Below are 23,887 nucleotides of genomic sequence, written 5' to 3' on the forward strand. Positions count from 1 at the left end.
CAGATATCAGGCATTGGTGGAGGGGGGATATGTAAGGAAAAGATATCAGGCTGTGGTGGAGGGGGGATATGTAAGGAACAGATATCAGGCAGCGGTGGAGGGGGATATGTAAGGAACAGATATCAGGCATTGGTGGAGGGGGGATATGTAAGGAACAGATATCAGGCTGTGGTGGAGGGGGGATATGTAAGGAACAGATATCAGGCTGTGGTGGAGGGGGGATATGTAAGGAACAGATATCAGGCAGCGGTGGAGGGGGATATGTAAGGAACAGATATCACGCAGCGGTGGAGGGGGATATGTAAGGAACAGATATCAGGCATTGGTGGAGGGGGGATATGTAAGGAACAGATATCAGGCTGTGGTGGAGGGGGGATATGTAAGGAACAGATATCAGGCTGTGGTGGAGGGGGGATATGTAAGGAACAGATATCAGGCAGCGGTGGAGGGGGATATGTAAGGAACAGATATCAGGCATTGGTGGAGGGGGGATATGTAAGGAACAGATATCAGGCAGCGGTGGAGGGGGATATGTAAGGAACAGATATCAGGCATTGGTGGAGGGGGATATGTAAGGAACAGATATCAGGCAGTGGTGGAGGGGGGATATGTAAGGAACAGATATCAGGCTGTGGTGGAGAGGGGATATGTAAGGAACAGATATCCGGCATTGGTGGAGGGGGGATATGTAAGGAACAGATATCTGGCTGTGGTGGAGGGGGGATATGTAATGAACAGATATCAGGCAGTGGTGGAGGGGGGATATGTAAGGAACAGATATCAGGCTGTGGTGGAGGGGGGATATGTAATGAACAGATATCAGGCTGTGGTGGAGGGGGGATATGTAATGAACAGATATCAGGCAGTGGTGGAGGGGGGATATGTAAGGAACAGATATCAGGCTGTGGTGGAGGGGGGATATGTAAGGAACAGATATCAGGCTGTGGTGGAGGGGGGATATGTAAGGAACAGATATCAGGCATTGGTGGAGGGGGGATATGTAAGGAACAGATATCAGGCAGCGGTGGAGGGGGATATGTAAGGAACAGATATCAGGCATTGGTGGAGGGGGATATGTAAGGAACAGATATCAGGCTGTGGTGGAGGGGGGATATGTAATGAACAGATATCAGGCTGTGGTGGAGAGGGGATATGTAATGAACAGATATCCGGCATTGGTGGAGGGGGGATATGTAAGGAACAGATATCTGGCTGTGGTGGAGGGGGGATATGTAATGAACAGATATCAGGCAGTGGTGGAGGGGGGATATGTAAGGAACAGATATCAGGCTGTGGTGGAGGGGGGATATGTAAGGAACAGATATCAGGCTGTGGTGGAGGGGGGATATGTAAGGAACAGATATCAGGCTGTGGTGGAGGGGGGATATGTAAGGAACAGATATAAGGCTGTGGTGGAGGGGGGATATGTAAGGAACAGATATCAGGCTGTGGTGGAGGGGGGATATGTAAGGAACAGATATCAGGCTGTGGTGGAGGGGGGATATGTAAGGAACAGATATCAGGCAGCGGTGGAGGGGGATATGTAAGGAACAGATATCAGGCATTGGTGGAGGGGGATATGTAAGGAACAGATATCAGGCTGTGGTGGAGGGGGGATATGTAATGAACAGATATCAGGCTGTGGTGGAGAGGGGATATGTAAGGAACAGATATCAGGCATTGGTGGAGGGGGGATATGTAAGGAACAGATATCTGGCTGTGGTGGAGGGGGGATATGTAATGAACAGATATCAGGCAGTGGTGGAGGGGGGATATGTAAGGAACAGATATCGGGCTGTGGTGGAGAGGGGATATGTAATGAACAGATATCAGGCTGTGGTGGAGAGGGGATATGTAAGGAACAGATATCAGGCATTGGTGGAGGGGGGATATGTAAGGAACAGATATCTGGCTGTGGTGGAGGGGGGATATGTAATGAACAGATATCAGGCAGTGGTGGAGGGGGGATATGTAAGGAACAGATATCAGGCTGTGGTGGAGAGGGGATATGTAAGGAACAGATATCCGGCATTGGTGGAGGGGGGATATGTAAGGAACAGATATCTGGCTGTGGTGGAGGGGGGGTATGTAATGAACAGATATCAGGCAGTGGTGGAGGGGGGATATGTAAGGAACAGATATCAGGCTGTGGTGGAGGGGGGATATGTAATGAACAGATATCAGGCAGTGGTGGAGGGGGGATATGTAAGGAACAGATATCAGGCTGTGGTGGAGGGGGGATATGTAAGGAACAGATATCAGGCAGTGGTGGAGGGGGGATATGTAAGACACAGATATCAGGCAGTGGTGGAGGGGGGATATGTAAGGAACAGATATCAGGCTGTGGTGGAGGGGGATATGTAAGACACAGATATCAGGCAGTGGTGGAGGGAGATTCCTACAACTGCTGATCATAAAAGTCACAGTGTTTCCATCACATCAGTAGGGAGCAGCATTATGCTAGATACCCTTATCATGCAGGGACGGATGAGTGGAGCACTGGGACCCCTTTTTTGGGAGCTTTGTGATTTTCAGTGTCCACACTTATAATATATGTATATTCACATTATATATATATATATATATATATATATATATATATATATATATATATATATATATATATATATATAGCTCTTATAAAAAAAAAGAAAATCCCACCAATCACGCCACTTGTGTGTATATGCATATACACACACGTGATGTGATTGGTGGGATTTTCTTTTCTAGAGATTTGACATACCTATAGGATATGCTATATATGTCTAATGGCTTGGGTTCCGACCTATCGAGTACTCCTGTGCAGTAAGACAAGATGTTTAGAGGCGGCTGCATTTAAGTATGATGTGGATGGCTGTTTAGATGAGCAGCCTATGGGACTTAAAGAGGTTTTCCCACCAACAAAACTTAATTTTAATCAATAGATCTTGGAATAATAATAATTTCCACAATTGGATATGTTTAAATACAATGTTCCTGTGCTGAGATAATCTTATAAATGTGCCCCTGCTGTGCACTGTGTAATGGCTGTGTCTGACCGTACAGGAACATGGTCTGATCATACCACATCTCCTGGGCGGGGGGGAAGCAAAAGAGTATACAGACATTACAGCACGGGATCGCAGCTGATTCTTTCTTGGAAATAAAACCTTGTTTAAAAACAGGCAGGGAAATGTTTTATCTTACAAAGAGAATCAGCTGTGATCCCGTTCTGTCCTGCCTGTATACTCTTTTGCTTCGTTCCCTGCAGCTGTGGTATGGATCAGACCATGTTCCTGTACAGTCAGACACAGCCATTACACAGTACACAGCAGGGGCACATTTATAAGATTATCTCAGCACAGGAACATTTTATTTAAACACATCCAATTGTGAAAGTTATTATTATTCCAAGATCTACTGATTAAAATCAACTTTTGTTCATGGGAAAACTCCTTTTAAGGATGATTCACACGACAATACTAAGTTTGCATTTTCCAGTTGTTGGTCTATGTCAGGGGTCTCAAACACGCGGCCCGCGGGCCGCATGCGGCCCCTGAGGCTGCTTTATGCGGCCCGCAGGCACAGACCCCTTGACGATCCCGACCTGGTCCAGGAGGAGCCGCCGACAGCAGCGCTGAATTGCCACACAGAGACTGTTTCCCAGCACTGCATTTCCAATGCCAGCCGCTGGCCAATCAGAGGCCAGCGGCTGATATCTGCGTGTCGGCGCAGCGAGTATGACGTCATTGCCATATGCAGATGTCAGCTGCTGGCCTCTGATTGGCCGGCGGCTGGCATTGGAAATGCAGTGCTGGGAGACAGTCTCTGTGTGGCAATGCAGCGCTGCTGTCGGCGGCTCCTCCTGGACCAGGTCGGGATCGTCAAGGGGTCGGACTCTGGTGCCTGCGGGCCACATCTGCAGGAAGGCCGCCGAGGGAACGGAGGACAGGTGAGAATCATCTTTTTTTTTTTCTATTTTATGTGTGTGAAGAACAACACAGGGGGCACATAGCCACAAGAGGGGACCTGGATGGGGCACATAGCCACAGGATGGGGACCTGGATGGGGCACATAGCCACAAGAGGGGACCTGGATGGGGCACATAGCCACAAGATGGGGACCTGGATGGGGCACATAGCCACAAGAGGGGACCTGGATGGGGCACATAGCCACAAGATGGGGACCTGGATGGGGCACATAGCCACAAGATGGGGACCTGGATGGGGCACATAGCCACAAGATGGGGACCTGGATGGGGCACATAGCCACAAGATGGGGACCTGGATGGGGCACATAGCCACAAGATGGGGACCTGGATGGGGCACATAGCCACAAGATGGGGACCTGGATGGGGCACATAGCCACAAGATGGGGACCTGGATGGGGCACATAGCCACAAGATGGGGACCTGGATGGGGCACATAGCCACAAGATGGGGACCTGGATGGGGCACATAGCCACAAGATGGGGACCTGGATGGGGCACATAGCCACAAGATGGGGACCTGGATGGGGCACATAGCCACAAGATGGGGACCTGGATGGGGCACATAGCCCCAAGATGGGGACCTGGATGAGGCACATTAGTACAAGATGGGCGCCAGGATGGGGAACGTTGCTACAGGATGGGGACCTGGATGGGGCACATAGCCACAGGATGGGGACCTGGATGGGGCACATTGCTACAAGATGTTTTCCATTATTACTATATGATGCTAATTGTAAGACAATATTACTGTATGTGGCCAATTGGGGGAAATAAAATTGTAAAAAAAATAAAATAAAGCATGAAAAAATATTGGGCACTAAAAATGCTGTTTTATATGTAAACTAAAGTAAACACAAAAAAGTGCACGTTTATTATCGCCACATCCATAACGACCCAAGCCATAAAAAAATAAACACGGCAAAAATGTTCAAAAGGTGTATACAAAAAAATTGGTATCACTAAAAATGTCACATTGAACAAAGAATGCGGCCCCCCAAATTCAAATTTTTTCCATGTGCGGCCCATATACCCAGCCGAGTTTGAGACCCCTGGTCTATGTTATGACCACAATTCCCAGCCCAACCAAAAGTCTCATGACCTGAAATAACAGGATCATATACACTATTCCCAAAAAGTTAGGGATATTTGGCTTTCACGTGAAATTTAGGGAAAACCTAAAAAGTTCCCGATACAGTGATATTTTTTCATGAGTAGGGCATTTAAGTAGAAGCAGCAATGGTGATTTCCTCATCTAAAACAATTTATTGAAACAAAAGCCAATAACAGTGATGGTATACGCCAACAAAAAATGTCAACGTCTCAATAACTTGTCATGTGGCCTTGAGCATTAATCACACCTTGACAACGACGTCTCCTGCTGTTCGCAGATCGAGTTATTGTCTGCGGAGGCATGGCATCCCACTCCTCTTGAAGGGCGGCCCTCAGGTCATTGAGGTTCTGGGGTACAGAATTACAAGCCTCTACACGGCGACTCAGCTGATCCCATCTGTTTGCTATGGGATCAGAGGTCTGGAGTAAGTGCAGGCCGCTCCTTTTGAGTTTCCCCAGTGTTCAACAGCCATTATCTAATGTCGCGACCTCGATGAACTGGAGCATTGTCGTCCATGAAGATGAAATTAGGCCTGTGTTGTTCATGCAGAGGCACAATGACTGGATTAATGATGTCATTCAAGTAGTAGGGGCTTGTCATTGTACTATTCTCAACGTGTAGGGCAGTTCTGTAGTGGCTAGACACATCTGCCCACATGGTAACACCACCAACACCAAAGGCTCGTCTGGTGACCACAGTGGCTGATGCATAGCGCTGTCCTTGACGTCTTCATCATCGTTGGTGGCCAACATTTCTGCTCAGCGTGAATCGACTTTCATGATTGAACAGCACTGAGGCCCACTGGTCCCTCGTCCAGCGTAGATACTTCCTGGCCCATGCAAGACGATGGCGCCTGTGCTTGGTGGTATGGTCAGGTACCCTTGCAGGTCGTCGACCACTCTGATGTAAACTGTTTTGAATGGTCTGGCGTGACAATTGGATGCCTCTCACCTCCTTTAAATGTGCCTGGAGTTGTGTGCCATTCATCATCCGGTTCCGAAAGGCATTGTTCACAATGAAGCGGTCATCAGGGTGGGATGTGGCCAAAGGATGTCCACTTCTCTGCCTTTCTGTGACTCTTCCAGTTTCTCTGCTGCACCCTGCTGATGGTAAGATCAGTGGCCACTTCCATCTGAGAACATCCTTGTTGAAGCCTCACAATGGCGAGTTACTGGTGATCAATCGTTAGGTGTCGTCTTGGTCTCGTGATGTCAAAATGTGAACAGCAAGATGTGGAGTAATGTTAAATACCAATTCTAATTCAACCCCTAAATTTATGGGGCGTTTCACGTATCAAACACCTGTTGTGAATTTTGCCATTAAGCTCCTTGTTACAGAACAGCAAGTTGTGCCAAAAATACTGAAACATTGAACAGTTGGACGTGTGCATTCCAAAGTTTAGAGAAGGTCACATTAATTTCACCTGAAAAGGTTAGAGGGCATTTTAGGATCATCCTTAAATTTCACCCAAATACACTACTCACAAAAAGTTAGGGATATGTCTATTATGCGGTTAGGTCAGGCAGTAATATATGGCTTAAGAAAATAGATCTGCAACCCAGTTGTATGAACGGGAGCTTCTGCCTTGATCTGTGGAAGAAATACGCATAATTTATTTTGTAATTTTAGCACTGCATTTTTTTCCTCCTCTAAGGTTACATGATCTCTTTAATCTGAGAGCAGCATGATTTAGGGGCAGAGAGCCTGATTCCAGCGATGTGCCACTTACTAGATTGTGTGTTGCTGTTTCTATACAATCAGTGTTTCATCAGCAGGAGATTATCGCTACAGGACTAGGTGACTTGTGCTTCCTGGTCCAAACCCACCCCCAGCACTGATTAGCAGCTTTCTGTCAATACCAGGACACTGTGCACACAGAAGCTGCCAATCAGTGGTGTATTGACATTGTTTTATGTAGGCATTTAAAAAAAGTTTTTCAACCAGAAGATTCTTTTTTTTTTTCTTGACTGGTATTTTGTGTTATCTTTTTGGACATTTCCTGAGCTTTTTTCTGACTGTTTTGGCCACCAGCGTTTTTTTTTTTCCCGAAGGAATAATGAACAAACCGCTAGTATTTTATTTTAAAGCAAAAATTACGGCAAAATTGCCAGAAGAGTAAACATGTCCCTTATTTTGGCCAAATGGCCCTTTTAGAAAGGTCACGTTACATAGAATTGCTTATGCTCATTCCTTTTCTTATGGGTTTTCAGGCAGTTTACTTAAAATACATTGTGAGCATACCCAAAGGATATGTTCCCTCGGAGTCTTTTTGCTCAGTGTCTGGAGCAGAAACTTAGCAGAAACTCAGTTTTTGAGGAGTTTTGAGACTTGAAAAGTCTCTGCTTCAAAAACTCCTCGAAAAATTCAGTGTTCATATAGCCTAAGAAAAATAAAAAAAAATAAACTTTTTTTTTATTATTCCACAAATGGCACCACTCCTGTCCAGGACTGTGTTTGGTACTGCAGGGTATTCTCCAATAATTAAACTTGCAATACCAGACACAGCCAATGAACAGGTGGGGCGCTGTTTCAGGTATAAAAAAAAATGTTTCTAACCTGGCCAATAGATTTATGAAACTATTTTGACACTTACACTTAAGTAAACCTCATAATAAGGGTAATTAGATGTCTTTTAAAAGGAAATAAAATCCGTTTTACCAGGTGTCATTTGCCTCTTAAACACAACGGCTGTAACGAATGGTAATAAATGCGCGTATCCGTCATATCTGTTTTCGGCTCCTATGTGTAATAAATTGTGTCCCGGCATTAGTAAACCTGGAGTCTATAAAATTGATTTAAGCTAGCTGAATAAGTTAGCGGATTATCTATAATTTGACTCTGAACCAGGCCTTTATTTTATTGGTCTTGGAGAGATAACATTGGAAATGAAATACCAGCCGAGTGATAAATCTGAGCGCCGCTGATTTTCAGAAATTGTCCTTCTAAAAATAGGATTCTCTTTCTGTCGCCTGGATTTGGCAGGAAAAGATGAGGGAAATGGGCCAAGTACGAACCGTTTGCTATATCTGTTAGATATAATCTGCTTAATGTACAGTTTGAGATTTGTAGTGTCTATTGCAGGCATTTTTCTATCACACTCATTAGTGTCTCCTAAAGATAAGGATATTTAGACAAAAGGCACTCGGCTCAGGATTTTTCCCTTTTCTTTTTTTGCATTAATTACCTGCACTATTGTCTTTTATTATTTCGTCCTTTGCAAAAAGTTTCAGGTGGGCCCTGGAGCGGAGGTCATCGCTTTCCTAAGTAGCTTCATCTTTGAAAGATTGGCTAGTCGTTTTCAGATGTACCCTGAGAGCCATCTTTGCATAGTCAGGTCTACGGGGCATTCGTCTGGACTTTGGCTCGCCTATGTAGATGATACAAAGCTGTACTAGCATCGTCTTTTTAGACTTTTATTTGGCTTTGTTAACCTGTCATAATGTGGATTAAAAAAAAGAAAAGAGAGATTTAAAAAATGCAAAAAAAAGTTGGAAAAATAAGTTTTAACACCAAGATTTTTAAGAAAGAAATTAAAAACTGAAAGTTTTTCATTGCAATGGTTCTTGTTTTGAAGACTGAAAGAAAAGAGTTCTGTTTCTCTGTAAGGCTATGTTCACACATCATGGTTTTTCAGAATTTTTTTGATGCTTTTTTTTATGCAAATTTTCAGCTGCATTTTGCAGTACCAGCAAAGTTATGAGATTCCAGAAATCTCATGCATACATCATGTTGTTTTTTTTGTTCAGGATTTTGTTTTTTGCATGTTTTTTTTGAAAGATAGAGCACGTCACTTCTTTCAGTGTTTTTTCACCCATTGGAAGTAATGGCTGGTGAAAAAAAATGCACCAAAAAAAAAAAAAGCAAGAAAACAGCAACAAAAATCCTGATCAACCTCCTGGCGAGAAAATGAACGCAGAAAAAGCCATGATGTGTGAACATAGCTTTAGACCTCATTCAGACTTCAGTTTTTTTGACGTGCGAGTAAAATGGACCGAGTTTCAGAGATGATTTTCATCAGAGTTTGGCCAGAGTTTTATTTTTTCACAGATGAGAAGAAAAAAAAAAAATTCTCCTATTCATCAGTCAGTGAAAAACGGACAGCACATGGATGGCATCTATCCGATTTTTTTTTTTTTCACGGACCCAAAAGACTTTCATTGCCGAGTTTGATCCGATACTTGGATCAATATCTGACGTGTTTCCACGGTTTTGCATGGAAGCGGTGTGACAACAACTATGATTGACAAGCTGGCTCTAATCAGTGTACTTTTTGGAATTTCTTGAATGGTCAAGCACTAGTTAAGCTTATTTTCCCCATTCAGGAGTGCCTTGGCCTCATGCTCGGACTGGCCCACAGGGGAGCAGGAGAATCCTCCGGTAGGCCGCCCCTGTGAAGGAGTGCTGATGAGCATTGCTATTACCTTTTTCTACAAATTGTGAATTAAGTGTATCATCTAATAATTCAGTAAACATGCTAGCCAAGTTAATATTACACAGAAGCAAAAGTAAATCTGCGTACTAGGGTCAGGTTGTTTTTTGCATGTGGCTGAACAGTGGGCCCCAAGAGTCGATGTTACTGGCGGGCCTTCACCAACCCAGTCCGACACTGCTTGGCTTCCATATATTTTGTTACACAGATTTCCGAAAAGTAGTCTTTATCATTATTTATTTTATCATTCTCATGTTTAAAATAAGTAATTTTGATGTTTTTGTCATTTCTTTTTTGTTCTTGTTTTTGTGTTTTTTTAGTTTAGGAACTCGGATGTTAAAGTGCACTTCATGTTTTATAAAACTTCTGACATGTCTTTGATTTTCATCTGCGGGGCTCGATGAGCAATGGTCCAGAAATGTAATGTATTATTTATGCAGGTGTTTTAGCTTAGTATTTTCCTGAATTTGTAGAATAAATGACCAGGGCTTTGTTGACAGTAAATGACTGTCATTTGTGCGTATGCTACATTCTAAAACTAGAAGTCCCCCAAATAACGCCACAATGTGCATTACAATTATACTTCAGTTATATGTTGGGTTTTTTTCACACTTTTTAAGGTGGTGGAGAGGAAGAGGACGGCAACTGAGATCCGAGAGGAGTTTGAGAGATTGCAAAGGGAACGGGACGAGAGGCGGCTTCAACAACGAACAAACCCCAAAGTAAGTTCTGAATAGGATTTTTTTAAGCAAAACCTAAAAAGCATGTAGTAAAAATGAGCAAAAAAAAAAATTCGAACTACCCTAACAGAGCGTCCAATTTGGTCTTTAGTGGCAACTGGACTAAGGCAGTGTTCATGTCTACGTTGGCTACTCTCTTCCTGGCATCCTGGGTGCTAGGCCTCAGTGACGTCTTGGCACAACGTACGTCATCACATTGTTTGATGCCTAGTGACCAGGCATCGCGTGACATCGGGACTTTGTGAGAATCGAATAAGTGGCAGAGGTGCCCATGATGCCGGCACAGAAATAAAGACTGCCATTTCTGGTTGCTAGGGTGGACCAAACTGGACCCCAGACTAGAGTAGCTAAAATGCATTATCTCGTCTCTAGTATGCCGTTCATCTTCAAGTCTAGGCCAATATGGGTATACGGCATACATGTCAAACTCTGGCCCGTGGGCCAAATCTGGCCCGTGGGCCAAATCTGGCCCGCAGGGTGGTTTTATTTGGCCCACAACACCAGAACCTCCACCCCTATGTGGGGCCATTATTCTGTATGGAGGACTATGTGGGGCCCATTATTCTGTATGGGGGACTAGGTGAGGCCTATTATTCTGTATGGAGGACTATGTGGTGCCCATTATACTGTATGGAGGACTATGTGGTGCCCATTATACTGTATGGAGGACTATGTGGGGCCCATTATACTGTATGGAGGACTATGTGGAGCCATTATTCTGTATGGAGGACTATGTGGTGCCCATTATACTGTATGGAGGACTATGTGGGGACCATTATTCTGTATGGAGGGCTATGTGGGGCCCATTATTCTGTATGGAGGACTATGTGGGGCCCATTATTCTGTATGGAGGACTATGTGGGGCCATTATTCTGTATGGAGGACTAGGTGAGGCCCATTATTCTGTATGGAGGACTATGTGGTGCCCATTATACTGTATGGAGGACTATGTGGGGCTATTATTCTGTATGGGTGACTTGGTGGGGCCCATTATTCTGTATGGGTGACTAGGTGAGGCCCATTATTCTGTATGGAGGACTATGTGGGGCCCATTATTTTGTATGGAGGACTATGTGGGGCTATTATTCTGTATGGAGGACTATGTGGGGCTATTATTCTGTATGGAGGACTATGTGGGGCCCATTATTCTGTATGGAAAACTATGTGGGGCCCATTATACTGTATGGAGAACTATGTGGGGCCCATTATACTGTATGGAGGACTATGTGGGGCCCATTATACTGTATGGAGGACTATGTGGGGCCCATTATACTGTATGGAGGACTATGTGGGGCCCATTATACTGTATGGAGGACTATGTGGGGCCCATTATACTGTATGGAGGACTATGTGGGGCCCATTATACTGTATGGAGGACTATGTGGGGCCCATTATACTGTATGGAGGACTATGTGGGGCACATTATACTGTATGGAGGACTATGTGGAGCCATTATTCTGTATGGAGGACTATGTGGTGCCCATTATACTGTATGGAGGACTATGTGGGGACCATTATTCTGTATGGAGGACTATGTGGGGCCCATTATTCTGTATGGAGGACTATGTGGGGCCCATTATTCTGTATGGAGGACTATGTGGGGCCCATTATTCTGTATGGAGGACTATGTGGGGCGATTATTCTGTATGGAGGACTAGGTGAGGCCCATTATTCTGTATGGAGGACTATGTGGTGCCCATTATACTGTATGGAGGACTATGTGGGGCTATTATTCTGTATGGGTGACTTGGTGGGGCCCATTATTCTGTATGGGTGACTAGGTGAGGCCCATTATTCTGTATGGAGGACTATGTGGGGCCCATTATTTTGTATGGAGGACTATGTGGGACCCATTATACCGCATGGAGGACTATGTGGGACCCATTATACCGCATGGAGGACTATGTGGGGCCCATTATACCGCATGGAGGACTATGTGGGGCCCATTATACCGTATGGAGGACTATGTGGAGCCCATTATACCGTATGGAGGACTATGTGGGGCCCATTATTTTGTATGGAGGACTATGTGGGGCTATTATTCTGTATGGAGGACTATGTGGGGCTATTATTCTGTATGGAGGACTATGTGGGGCCCATTATTCTGTATGGAAAACTATGTGGGGCCCATTATACTGTATGGAGAACTATGTGGGACCCATTATACTGTATGGAGGACTATGTGGGGCCCATTATACCGTATGGAGGACTATGTGGGGCCCATTATACCGCATGGAGGACTATGTGGGGCCCATTATACCGCATGGAGGACTATGTGGGGCCCATTATACCGCATGGAGGACTATGTGGGGCCCATTATACCGTATGAAGGACTATGTGGGGCCCATTATACCGTATGAAGGACTATGTGGGGCCCATTATACCGTATAGAGGACTATGTGGGGCCCATTATACCGTATAGAGGACTATGTGGGGCCCATTATACCGTATGGAGGACTATGTGGGGCCCATTATTCTCTATGGAGCACTATGTGGGGACCATTATACTGTATGGAGGACTATGTGGGGATCATTATACTGTATGGAGGACTATGTGGGGACCATTATTCTGTATGGAGGACTATGTGGGGCTATTATTCTGTATGGAGGACTATGTGGGGCTATTGTTCTGTATGGAGGACTATGTGGGGCCCATTATTCTGTATGGAAAACTATGTGGAGCCCATTATACTGTATGGAGAACTATGTGGGACCCATTATACTATATGGAGGACTATGTGGGGCCCATTATACCGTATGGAGGACTATGTGGGGCCCATTATACCGTATGGAGGACTATGTGGGGCCCATTATACCGTATGGAGGACTATGTGGGGCCCATTATACCGTATGGAGGACTATGTGGGACCCATTATACCGCATGGAGGACTATGTGGGACCCATTATACCGCATGGAGGACTATGTGGGGCCCATTATACCGCATGGAGGACTATGTGGGGCCCATTATACCGTATGGAGGACTATGTGGAGCCCATTATACCGTATGGAGGACTATGTGGGGCCCATTATACCGTATGGAGGACTATGTGGGGCCCATTATACCGTATGGAGGACTATGTGGGGCCCATTATACCGTATGGAGGACTATGTGGGGCCCATTATTCTGTATGGAGGACTATGTGGGGCCCATTATACTGTATGGAGGACTATGTGGGGATCATTATACTGTATGGAGGACTATGTGGGGACCTTTATTCTGTATGGAGGACTATGTGGGGACCTTTATTCTGTATGGAGGACTATGTGGGGACCATTATTCTGTATGGAGGACTATGTGGGGACCATTATTCTGTATGGAGGACTATGTGGGACCATTATTCTGTATGGAGGACTATGTGGGACCATTATTTTATATGGAGGACTATGTGGGGCTCATTATTTTATATGGAGCACTATGTGGGGTCCATTATTCTGTATGGAGCACTATGTGGGGTCCATTATTCTGTATGGAGCACTATGTGGGGTCCATTATTCTGTATGGAGCACTATGTGGGGTCCATTATTCTGTATGGAGCACTATGTGGGGTCCATTATTCTGTATGGAGCACTATCTGGGGTCCATTATTCTGTATGGAGCACTATCTGGGGTCCATTATTCTGTATGGAGGACTATGTGGGGCCCATTATTTTATATGGAGCACTATGTGCGGTCCATTATTCTGTATGGAGCACTATGTGGGGTCCATTATTCTGTATGAAGGACTATTATTCTGCATGGGGGACTTTTGGGGGCCATTATACTGTATACTGGTTGCCCACAACTTTTTCCAAGTTTTTCATTTTTGCCCTCTGTGTGTTTGCGTTTGACATCCCTGGTCTATGGAGAATACAATAGAGTCATAATGGGACCCATGTCTTCCCTGCTCTGTCACCTATGGATGACTCTCCATCCTGTGCACCACTAGTTTGGAAAGATAATGATGTATTATAAAATGAATTCGCATTCAACTTTAGACCTATGTAAAAAAACAAACCTGTCTTCACTAAGCACTGTACCAGAAGTCCCATATAAGACTCATCGCATCCATAGAAGATCCAAAGTCTAATTTAAAATATTTTTAGATTTTTGCATCTATTACATAGACTTGTTATTAATATCTCAAACACAAGGGTTAAATACAAATTGTCTGCCACCCTCCCAGCTCATGGAGGAGCACAATTCAGAAACTTATTGGAATTCTCCCCCTGGAAGCGTCAGGACCAGAGACGGAGTGGTATACCGCTTCTCCCCTCGCTGGCGGGGGCTTTAATAAATAACACTATGTACGTTTTCACATGCCACATTTTTACTATTACTGTCTCTTTAATTTATTTCAACCGGTATCACATTTTACGACGGCGCTCATGGCTTCTCCCAGCTAAATATTCTTTATTGTTTAGTCGTATCTGTCACCGCACTGTTTTCGTATGGAAAATATGTTGCAGTAGCCAATATCGAGAACCCAACAAAGTCGCAGCGGGGCGCGCCTTTCCCCAGCAAACGCCATCTGTCTACCTTGGTTCGGAGACTCACCACGGAGGTTGTGCACTACCTGTTTTATTACAGCGCCACAAATCAAAGAACTGTAGGTTATAACTCAGCAACTGTCTGATCTGCAGCTAATTATACCCCGTGCGGTGCCGGCAGCTCACCCAAGATCCTAATTAAGACTCTCTCCTCCAATGACGTCTTGTTGTAAATAGTCATTCATTTTTTTATTTATTTATTTTTTTGCTTTTTGTACCTTTTTGCTGTTTCGTTACAATCCAGAATGCCATCACCTGAATTGCTCACTGACGGGCATCACCGCTGCGGCCGGACTGGGGCCTCCCTATCCTCCTCCTGGTAATATATTACACCTCCACCACTTGTTTATAGCGATGAACAATTTTTTTTCATTTTTTTTCTTAAGTCAATCACAGCTTTTTTTTAATTTCATTAACAATAAAAGCTGATACTCGAGTCATAAAACCGTAAATTGAAATCTATAGTCATCCGTGTCGCTCAAACGATACATTCCATTTCTTTACGAGAAACCGGGGAGATTGTGCGCGGAGACGGATGGGCGACACCTCAGAACGGCACAAGCTGTCTGCCTTTAACCCTTTACCCTCCGTTTGTTACCAAAGTACAAAAGCTTCTGCCGTAGCCTGTAAATCGCAGCCGCGTCCTTCCATGGAGTTGCAGTCACCAGGTCGATCCAGAGTAAAGCTTTATCTGCCGCTGCTCATCCAGTATCCCCCATTGATCGAGAATCCAAGGATGTAATCCCTCTTTTTTTTTTTTTAAATATCTAGGGATAACCTATTTTCTATAACTTTTAGGAAAAGGGGGATATAAGGTTTAAAGGGGTCGTTGAGGATTAAAAAAAAACATGGCTGCTTTCTTCCTGAATCAGGATGTGTTTTGTATAGCAGCTGAGCCCCAGTAAGGGTGAATTAGGTTCTACTTGCAATACCATACTCAACCTGCAGACAGGTGTGGCGCTGTTTGAAAAAAAAGTAGCCATGATGTTCTAATTTTTGGCAAACTATTCTAACAGCTAAAAAAAACTGACAGCACCCCATTATAGGTCCTGGATCCATTTGAGACATCATAACACTAATACGGGGCAGAGAAACCTAGAACTTGAAACTCCAAATGTTTATATATTTGAAGCAATTACTTAGTAAGCAATTTCTTTTTATGCTTGTTTGGAGACTTTGCATTCTTTCAACAAGTGTGATATGTTTAGAAGACAGGAGGCCACCGGGTATCGGGAAGCTCCTTCCCCTCCAGACAAAAGGTGGCGGATTTCTCCAAGATTAGTATGTGTTCTCACCCTTTGTAAAAGGAGCCGTTCTGAAAACGGATGTCATTTTGGGGATTGCTTATTTCTGTGATGATGGCACAGATAAGTCAGACATGTCCAGAAAGCTGACAGGTGTTCATTAAGGCAGTGAGGTGCATATTAGGGAGGACCTGCGTCAGGGTTTCAGCAGATTTGTCATAGATTATCACTGTGCCTTGGCTCCGTCACCCTTTCTGTCTCTAAAATGATTAGAAGTGAGCCATCTCCTCCTCCAGATCGCAGCTGCAAGCCAACAAAAATCGCATCCTGTTGCTTTTTTGAAGGGGTGAAGAGTTGACTCGCCTCTACCTGCCACTTATTAAATCATCTCCTTGTCATTGGAACTCCTAAATGTGGCCATCCATAAAGCCCTCCAGTGGAGATCTGAGCAAACGGTTGGATGTACCAAGCATAAAAAATAAAAACCGCTGTTGTTTTAGTGGTTTGACATTTTATCTGTGCCTCTTCAGCCCTCCCCCCTTTTCCTTCTTCTATGCCCCCCACCCATTCCCCAAACTCCGTTTCTGCGGTTTGTGAGCTGGAAAAAAAATAAATAAATAAAAGGCAGGATTGGAATACGGAGTGGATGTGTCCTGTGATAAAATTAGCCATCTGGGGTGTTTATAGCAATTGCTTATTGGGATTCAGTCACAATGTATCTCCGGGCAATGCTCGCATCGAATTAGGTAGGGCAGCTGTTATGATTTCATACTAGATTGGAAGTTAGTTGAAAATCTCCAACCTTTTATTGGTTTCAATAAAATGACTTGAGATAAATAAAACATTTCTAACCAGAAATGTTTAGCCATAAACAGATGCACGTTATGGAGCAATATGCAAGGAAAAAAACAAAAATGCTTTTTGTTTCCGTATTTTTTTGCCTTTTTTTTTTATTCTTTTATTTTTTTTTATTTTTTTCTTTAATTCAATGGGGATGCCAACTTTTTATTTTTTTAGCGAAAGCAAGTAATTTACATCAGAGGGTGGAAAGGATTCAAATTTTGTTTCCATCTAAGTTGAAATTGTGACATACTTTGCAAATTACTTGATATTAAAATCCCCCTCTGTTCTTAAGAATGCAGGGATTTTTAATTTTAGTGACCACTATTCTTAGCCAAGATTCACCCACCACCTCTGTCGTCTATCAGAGGTGGTCAGGCTCTTAGGCGAAGAGCACAGTGCTTGCAAGGTCTTAGTTTCAGAGTTTGCAAAAATTGCTTCCAAGCTGGCCAGATCGCTGCTGCACTCCTCTGATGGTGCAGAGGCAAGTCACGGAAAAGTGTGCAGTTCGAACCAGCGGCTCAATCATGCTTCTGATCTGAACTATCAATCATCAGGAGCACACAGACCCCTGGCAAGCAGGAAGCTGGTGGGCTGGGGGAGTGCCTCGCTATTTTAGGACAGTCCCATTTAAATGAACACTCCAGGACAAACTATGGTGGAGAGGGGGGTACCTGCTATATGACACTGACACCAACTATAGAAGTCATGACCCTGCACTATTTAAAAGGCAGTATCATTTTATTTTTATTTTTTTTGCTGAGTCCCTTTAATATCGCATCCCACTACAAAAATAGAAATAAATACAATGATTTTGCTTTTGATTAGATGTGCACAGAATGAGGCATTTGACAAGAGCTTGCAGTTGTGGGCAGCATTTTTTTTGAGCAACCTGTAACCACAAATGTTGAGCAACATTGATCCTGCTAGATCAGGGGTGGGCAATTAATTCTCCCGAGGGGCCACTTGAGAGACCGTGACTGCTGTGGAGGCCGAACCAAAAGGCTAAAATTAATGCAGCTCAATATTAATATTAACATATTAATTATAATTATTTGTATCAATATTAATTGTCACTTAATATTGAGCAAAATTGAGCATGCTGACATCCCCCTATATACCATATGAGCCCACACACATCCCCCTATATACCGTAAGACCATACACCGACCCTATATACAGTATGAGCCCCCACATATCCTCCCATATACAGTATGAGCCCCCACATTGCTTCCCATGTACAGTATGCGCCCCCACATAGCCTCCTGTGATGAATGGCACTGGAGAGATCACACAGAATCCCACCGCTGCCACCACATGTGAAGGATCCCCACCACGTCTCCTGCCTGACGTTACTATTACGTCAGACGGATCACGTGATATGGATCCGCACTTTGACGTTCCGCACCCCTTCGGGGAGGACACGTAAGGTCAGATTGGTACAGTTCTACACAGACGCCCCCTGTCCTCACGGGTTCAGGAAGGTACCGGGAGTGAGAAGAGGTGGCCCACTCAGTCACTGACATGGTACCACACTCGCTCACACCCCTAACAGGCTGAGAGGACCTCTCAGCCTGTTCAGTGAAACAGAACCTTATCAGCCCAGTAGAGCTGCCACCAGTTTCTATTAGATATAAGCCCCGGTCCATAAAGGGAATTATATCGGGCCAGAAACCAGCCCCGGTAGCATGTGAGTTGAACCAAACAATGAACGTGTACATTTGTGGATCGAGATAAAAGAGCAGCCCAAGGTTAAATTATATATTTAATCACCTTAAAGGCACACTAGACAATACACTATATACATGAGGGTTATACATACATAATGGTTACAGATGCAAACACAGTATTAGTGGTACAAGAGTATGCAGATATTAAGAGTCAGTTACCAGTCAGATGAAAGGCCTGGCTTGCAGGGGAGGGCTGCCACATGGCAGGCTTGTGGTCCCCTATGTCGCGTGAATTCTCCCCCACGATGTGTCGTCGTGACCTCCCAGAGAAAAAGCAGTAGGCCAAGAGCTGCAGGAGCTTTTTAACCCCTCTGGGTCACCCTCCTGGGTCACTCCCCTTCTGCCCTCTCGGCTGGACCCAAATCTCCAACCCTGGCTTCTAGCAGCTAGAAACTAAGATTGGTCATAACTCCTTAATGGACGGTTCTAGGGAGCCGGTTCCGGTGTCATCGGATCCAGCCCGGCCCCTGATATGGGTGGAGACTAAACACAGCGACCCTATGGATTTCTGAATGGCTGCTCTGTGTATCTCCCTATCCGAATGTGCTAGACTGGGTCGAGACCCAGGCAGACACTAATCATGTCCTCGGGATTTTAAAAATCTATTCGAGGTATGCCTAGGACATATAGTATTTCCATAACTCGATGTGGAATTCCTATCTAACTAAACCCACATGGCTTGGGACCACATGGCATCAGGCCCTTTGTCCTGAGAGAGCTGACTAGAGGTGGGATAGTTGTCACTCAGTCTCTTGACCTCCTTCTTCCTGCAGCTGCTAGTTGTCCTGTTACAACTGCACACTGAAGGGGGCTTTATAATCCTCTGCCAAATAGGATACAATGATTGACATGGAATAATATCTTCAATATTCTTCACACCTCCTATATACATACAAATATCCCATAACATGACAAAAAACAAAACACATACCCACCTCGCTCCCGTTCCCCCGGCGCTCTGCTCCTGTCTCCTGCGCACTGAGTCTCGGCAGCAGTGTGATGAAACGACGTCATCGCGTCTGCTGTCTCACACGCTGATTTGGTGGAAGATGGAGCCAGAAGATGTTTAAAACTCTGCAAAAATACTGAACGTACTGACATGCTGCAGTTCTCAAATTTAGTCATGAAAACAATCAAGCGTGTGTAAGAGATTTCTGAAATATATCTTTTGCTGGCATGTTAAAAAGCAGCTTTTAATTTATAAAAAAAAAAATGCTACAAAAATATTGCATGTGAACAATGCCTTACTGTTCAGGACCTCATTACCACTGGCAGCGTGGATCCTGGTGCAGTGCAAGTGCTTTTAGCTGCACAAGAGAAGCTAAGACATTTCTGATCTTGGAGGCGTACTCGCGCCATGGTCCACCTGGTGGTCACTAGCTAGACAGACTCTGCTACGTCCGCTCAGATACTTTTTTTTTTTATCTAAAATTCTATTTGTAATACGTTTTTTATTTTTTTTTTATTCCGGCTCATAATAGACACAACATAGTTGACTTCTTCCTTTCTCTTCGGAGAAGTAATTGTCCTGGTTTACTGATTCTGAGTATTCTACACACAAGTATTGAGTTGAAATCCCATTACAGGATGAAGCGCTGGCGGAACTGATGACATCATTCAATGAAAATGTAATTGGTGACCTCTCCAGAAGGGAAATATATACCGAATGTTCTCTGCTATCGCTGCGTCGTGCCTAATTGTGTAAGACATATTGTAACCGGGAGGATTTTATGAAGTGTTGGGTTTGTGAGCAAGTCCCGGCGATGACAGTGTTTGTTATGTTCCAGGATAGTTTGGAATACTTGGCGTGCCGCTTAAGGGATTTTTTTTCTTTATAATAATCTTTGCATCATTGCAGCTCTTGTGTATTCATAAAATCGCTTCTAAAATTCTCCTGATTAAAAGACTTTTTATAAGCTGAATGTAAATTCTGTCTCCAATACACTTACATACCATAAGGCAGTCAATAGCCCTGTGCGTCTCTGTATTTCTAAGCATCTTTTATGGTTTATAGGTAAATTAATATACTTAAAAAGTTTAGTAACTTTCTAAATAAATTACATCCAGCACTAATCTTTATGTTCCAGAGCTGCAGTCACAGTGTACATATACATTACTGATCCTGAGTTACATCCTGTATTATACTCCAGAGCTGCACTCACTATTCTGCTGGTGAAGTCACTGTGTGCATACATTACATTACTGATCCTGTACTGATCCTGAGTTACATCCTGTATTATACTCTAGAGCTGCACTCACTATTCTGCTGGTGGAGTCACTGTGTACATACATTACATTACTGATCCTGTACTGATCCTGAGTTACATCCTGTATTATACTCCAAAGCTGCACTCACTATTCTGCTGGTGGAGTCACTGTGTACATACATTACATTACTTATCCTGTACTGATCCTGAGTTACATCCGGTATTATACTCCAGAGCTGTACTCCCTATTCTGCTTTTGCAGTCACTGTGTACATACATTACATTACTTATCCTGTACTGATCCTGAGTTACATCCAGTATTATACTCTAGAGCTGCACTCACTATTCTGCTGGTGGAGTCACTGTGTACATATATTACATTACTTATCCTGTACTGATCCTGAGTTACATCCTGTAGATCTTTTATTATAAAAATGAAAAACATAACAATAATAATAACAGAAACATAACAAAATTAATAACCAGAAAATAAACAATGTAATGAACTGGTCCAGCCGCTCCCTCTCTCCTCACACACATATTATACATATACACACAATAATAACTACCTACACCATGACATCTGGTCCGGTTACCAAACAAATAATAACAATATAATAAACAATAACCGACAAATTATATACAAATATATACATTCTTATTCAAAAAAAAAAAACATAAATAAATAAATATATACAAGACAAAACAAAACCCCCACACTCGAGCCCACCAGTCCCTCCCCGGCACTGACCTGAGAGCTGGTCCTGCGCCTCATGCCTCAGTCCAACGTCCATAGGCCAGATCAGGCAGTGCCAGTTTTTCACCCAAATAACCAGTGTCCCTCAAGATGAACCCACCTCCCCCCTTTTCCCTCCACCCAATCTAACACCTACACCCAAACCCATATATACAATATACAGTACAGACCAAAAGTTTGGACACACCTTCTCATTTAAAGATTTTTCTGTATTTTCATGACTTTGAAAATTGTACATTCACACTGAAGGCATCAAAACTATGAATTAACACATGTGGAATTATATACTTAACAAAAAAGTGTGAAACAACTGAAAATATGTCTTATATTCTAGGTTCTTCAAAGTAGCCACCTTTTTCTTTGATGACTGCTTTGCACACTCTTTGCATTCTCTTGATGAGCTTCAAGAGGTAGTCACCGGAAATGGTTTTCACTTCACAGTGTGCCCTGTCAGGTTTAATAAGTGGGATTTCTTGCCTTATAAATGGGGTTGGGACCATCAGTTGTGTTGTGCAGAAGTCTGGTGGATACACAGCTGATAGTCCTCCTGAATAGACTGTTAGAATTTGTATTATGGCAAGAAAAAAGCAGCTAAGTAAAGAAAAACGAGTGGCTATCATTACTTTAAGAAATGAAGGTCAGTCAATGCGAAAAATTGGGAAAACTTTGAAAGTGTCCCCAAGTGCAGTTGCAAAAACCATAAATCGCTACAAAGAGACTGGCTCACTTGAGGACCGCCCCAGGAAAAGAGGACCAAGAGTCACCTCTGCTTCTGAGGATAAGATTATCCGAGTCACCAGCCTCAGAAATCGCATGTTAACAGCAGCTCAGATTAGAGACCAGGTCAATGTCACACAGAGTTCTAGCAGCAGACACATCTCTTCAACAACTGTTAAGAGGAGACTTTGTGCAGCAGGCCTTCATGGTAAAATAGCTGCTAGGAAACCACTGCTAAGAACAGGCAACAAGCAGAAGAGACTTGTTTAGGCTAAAGAACACAAGGAATGGACATTAGACCAGTGGAAATCTGTGCTTTGGTCTGATGAGTCCAAATTTGAGATCTTTGGTTTCAACCACCATGTCTTTGTGCGACGCAGAAAAGGTGAACGGATGGACTCTACATGCCTGGTTTCCACCGTGAAGCATGGAGGAGCAGGTGTGATGGTGTGGGGGTGCTTTGCTGGTGACACTGTTGGGGATTTATTCAAAATTGAAGGCATACTGAACCAGCATGGCTACCACAGCATTTTGCAGCGGCATGCTATTCCATCCGGTTTGCATTTAGCTGGACCATCATTTGTTTTTCAACAGAACTATGACCCCAAACACACCTCCAGGCTGTGTAAGGGCTATTTGACCAAGAAGGAGAGTGATGGGGTGCTACGCCAAATGACCTGGCCTCCACAGTCACCAGACCTGAACCCAATTGAGATGGTTTGGGGTGAGCTGGACCTCAGAGTGAAGGCAAAAGGGCCAACAAGTGCTAAGCATCTCTGGGAACTCCTTCAAGATTGTTGGAAGACCATTTCCGGTGACTACCTCTTGAAGCTCATCAAGAGAATGCCAAGAGTGTGCAAAGCAGTCATCAAAGCAAAAGGTGGCTACTTTGAAGAACCTAGATTATAAGACATATTTTCAGTTGTTTCACATTTTTTTGTTAACTATATAATTCCACATGTGTTAATTCATAGTTTTGATGCCTTCAGTGTGAATGTACAATTTTCATAGTCATGAAAATACAGAAAAATCTTTAAATGAGAAGGTGTGTCCAAACTTTTGGTCTGTACTGTATACAGAAACAAACAATACAATAACCACAACTGACAAAGCCCAAGTTCGGCGCCTGCATCCCTACATCACTGTCTACTGATCAATAAAACAAAAATCTATGGTGTCAGCAGCAGCCCACCACCAGGAGAGGAGATGACCAGACTAGGGCACACTAAAAGAAAAGCCCCTCCAGAGGAGAGCGGCCCTCCATGTACCCAGTCTCTCATACTCCAGAGAACGCACCTTCACCAGGTCACCGAGTATGGTCCTAAACACATCGTCCACTGGGAGGATTTTCCGCTGCGTCGATACTAAGCACCGTGCGTTCCACGTGTGATACCTAACCACTGCGCTAACTAGAAATAAGGTGCAGCGGTCCCGACCACCCAGGTCCCCGAATGCTCCATAGGCCCATTCCGCATAAGAGAGACCGGCCAGCCGGGGCCAGCCAATGGAGGTGCCCACCCTGTTGTGCACCTCTGTGTTAAAGGGACAACGAAGCAGGAAGTGGTCCATGCTTTCAAGCATGGTACCACAATGCTCCCGAGGACAGTTCCTGTCC

General features: G+C 44.0%; 1 protein-coding gene across 1 annotated transcript in view; it reads left to right on the top strand.

Moving 5' to 3' along the window:
* The window catches only part of DNAJC11 (DnaJ heat shock protein family (Hsp40) member C11), a 172,735-nt gene that overhangs the window by 61,938 nt on the left and 86,910 nt on the right, over window positions 1–23,887 (top strand). The window contains exon 4 of the mRNA XM_073656524.1: window positions 10,130–10,231. Coding sequence (XP_073512625.1) covers window positions 10,130–10,231 — 102 coding nt within the window. The remainder of the gene's footprint in view (window positions 1–10,129; window positions 10,232–23,887) is intronic.

This window comes from Phyllobates terribilis, unplaced genomic scaffold (assembly GCF_046119375.1).
Source record: "Phyllobates terribilis strain yellow unplaced genomic scaffold, ASM4611937v1 Scaffold_12__6_contigs__length_324123572, whole genome shotgun sequence".
In the NCBI taxonomy this organism is placed as follows: domain Eukaryota; kingdom Metazoa; phylum Chordata; class Amphibia; order Anura; family Dendrobatidae; genus Phyllobates; species Phyllobates terribilis.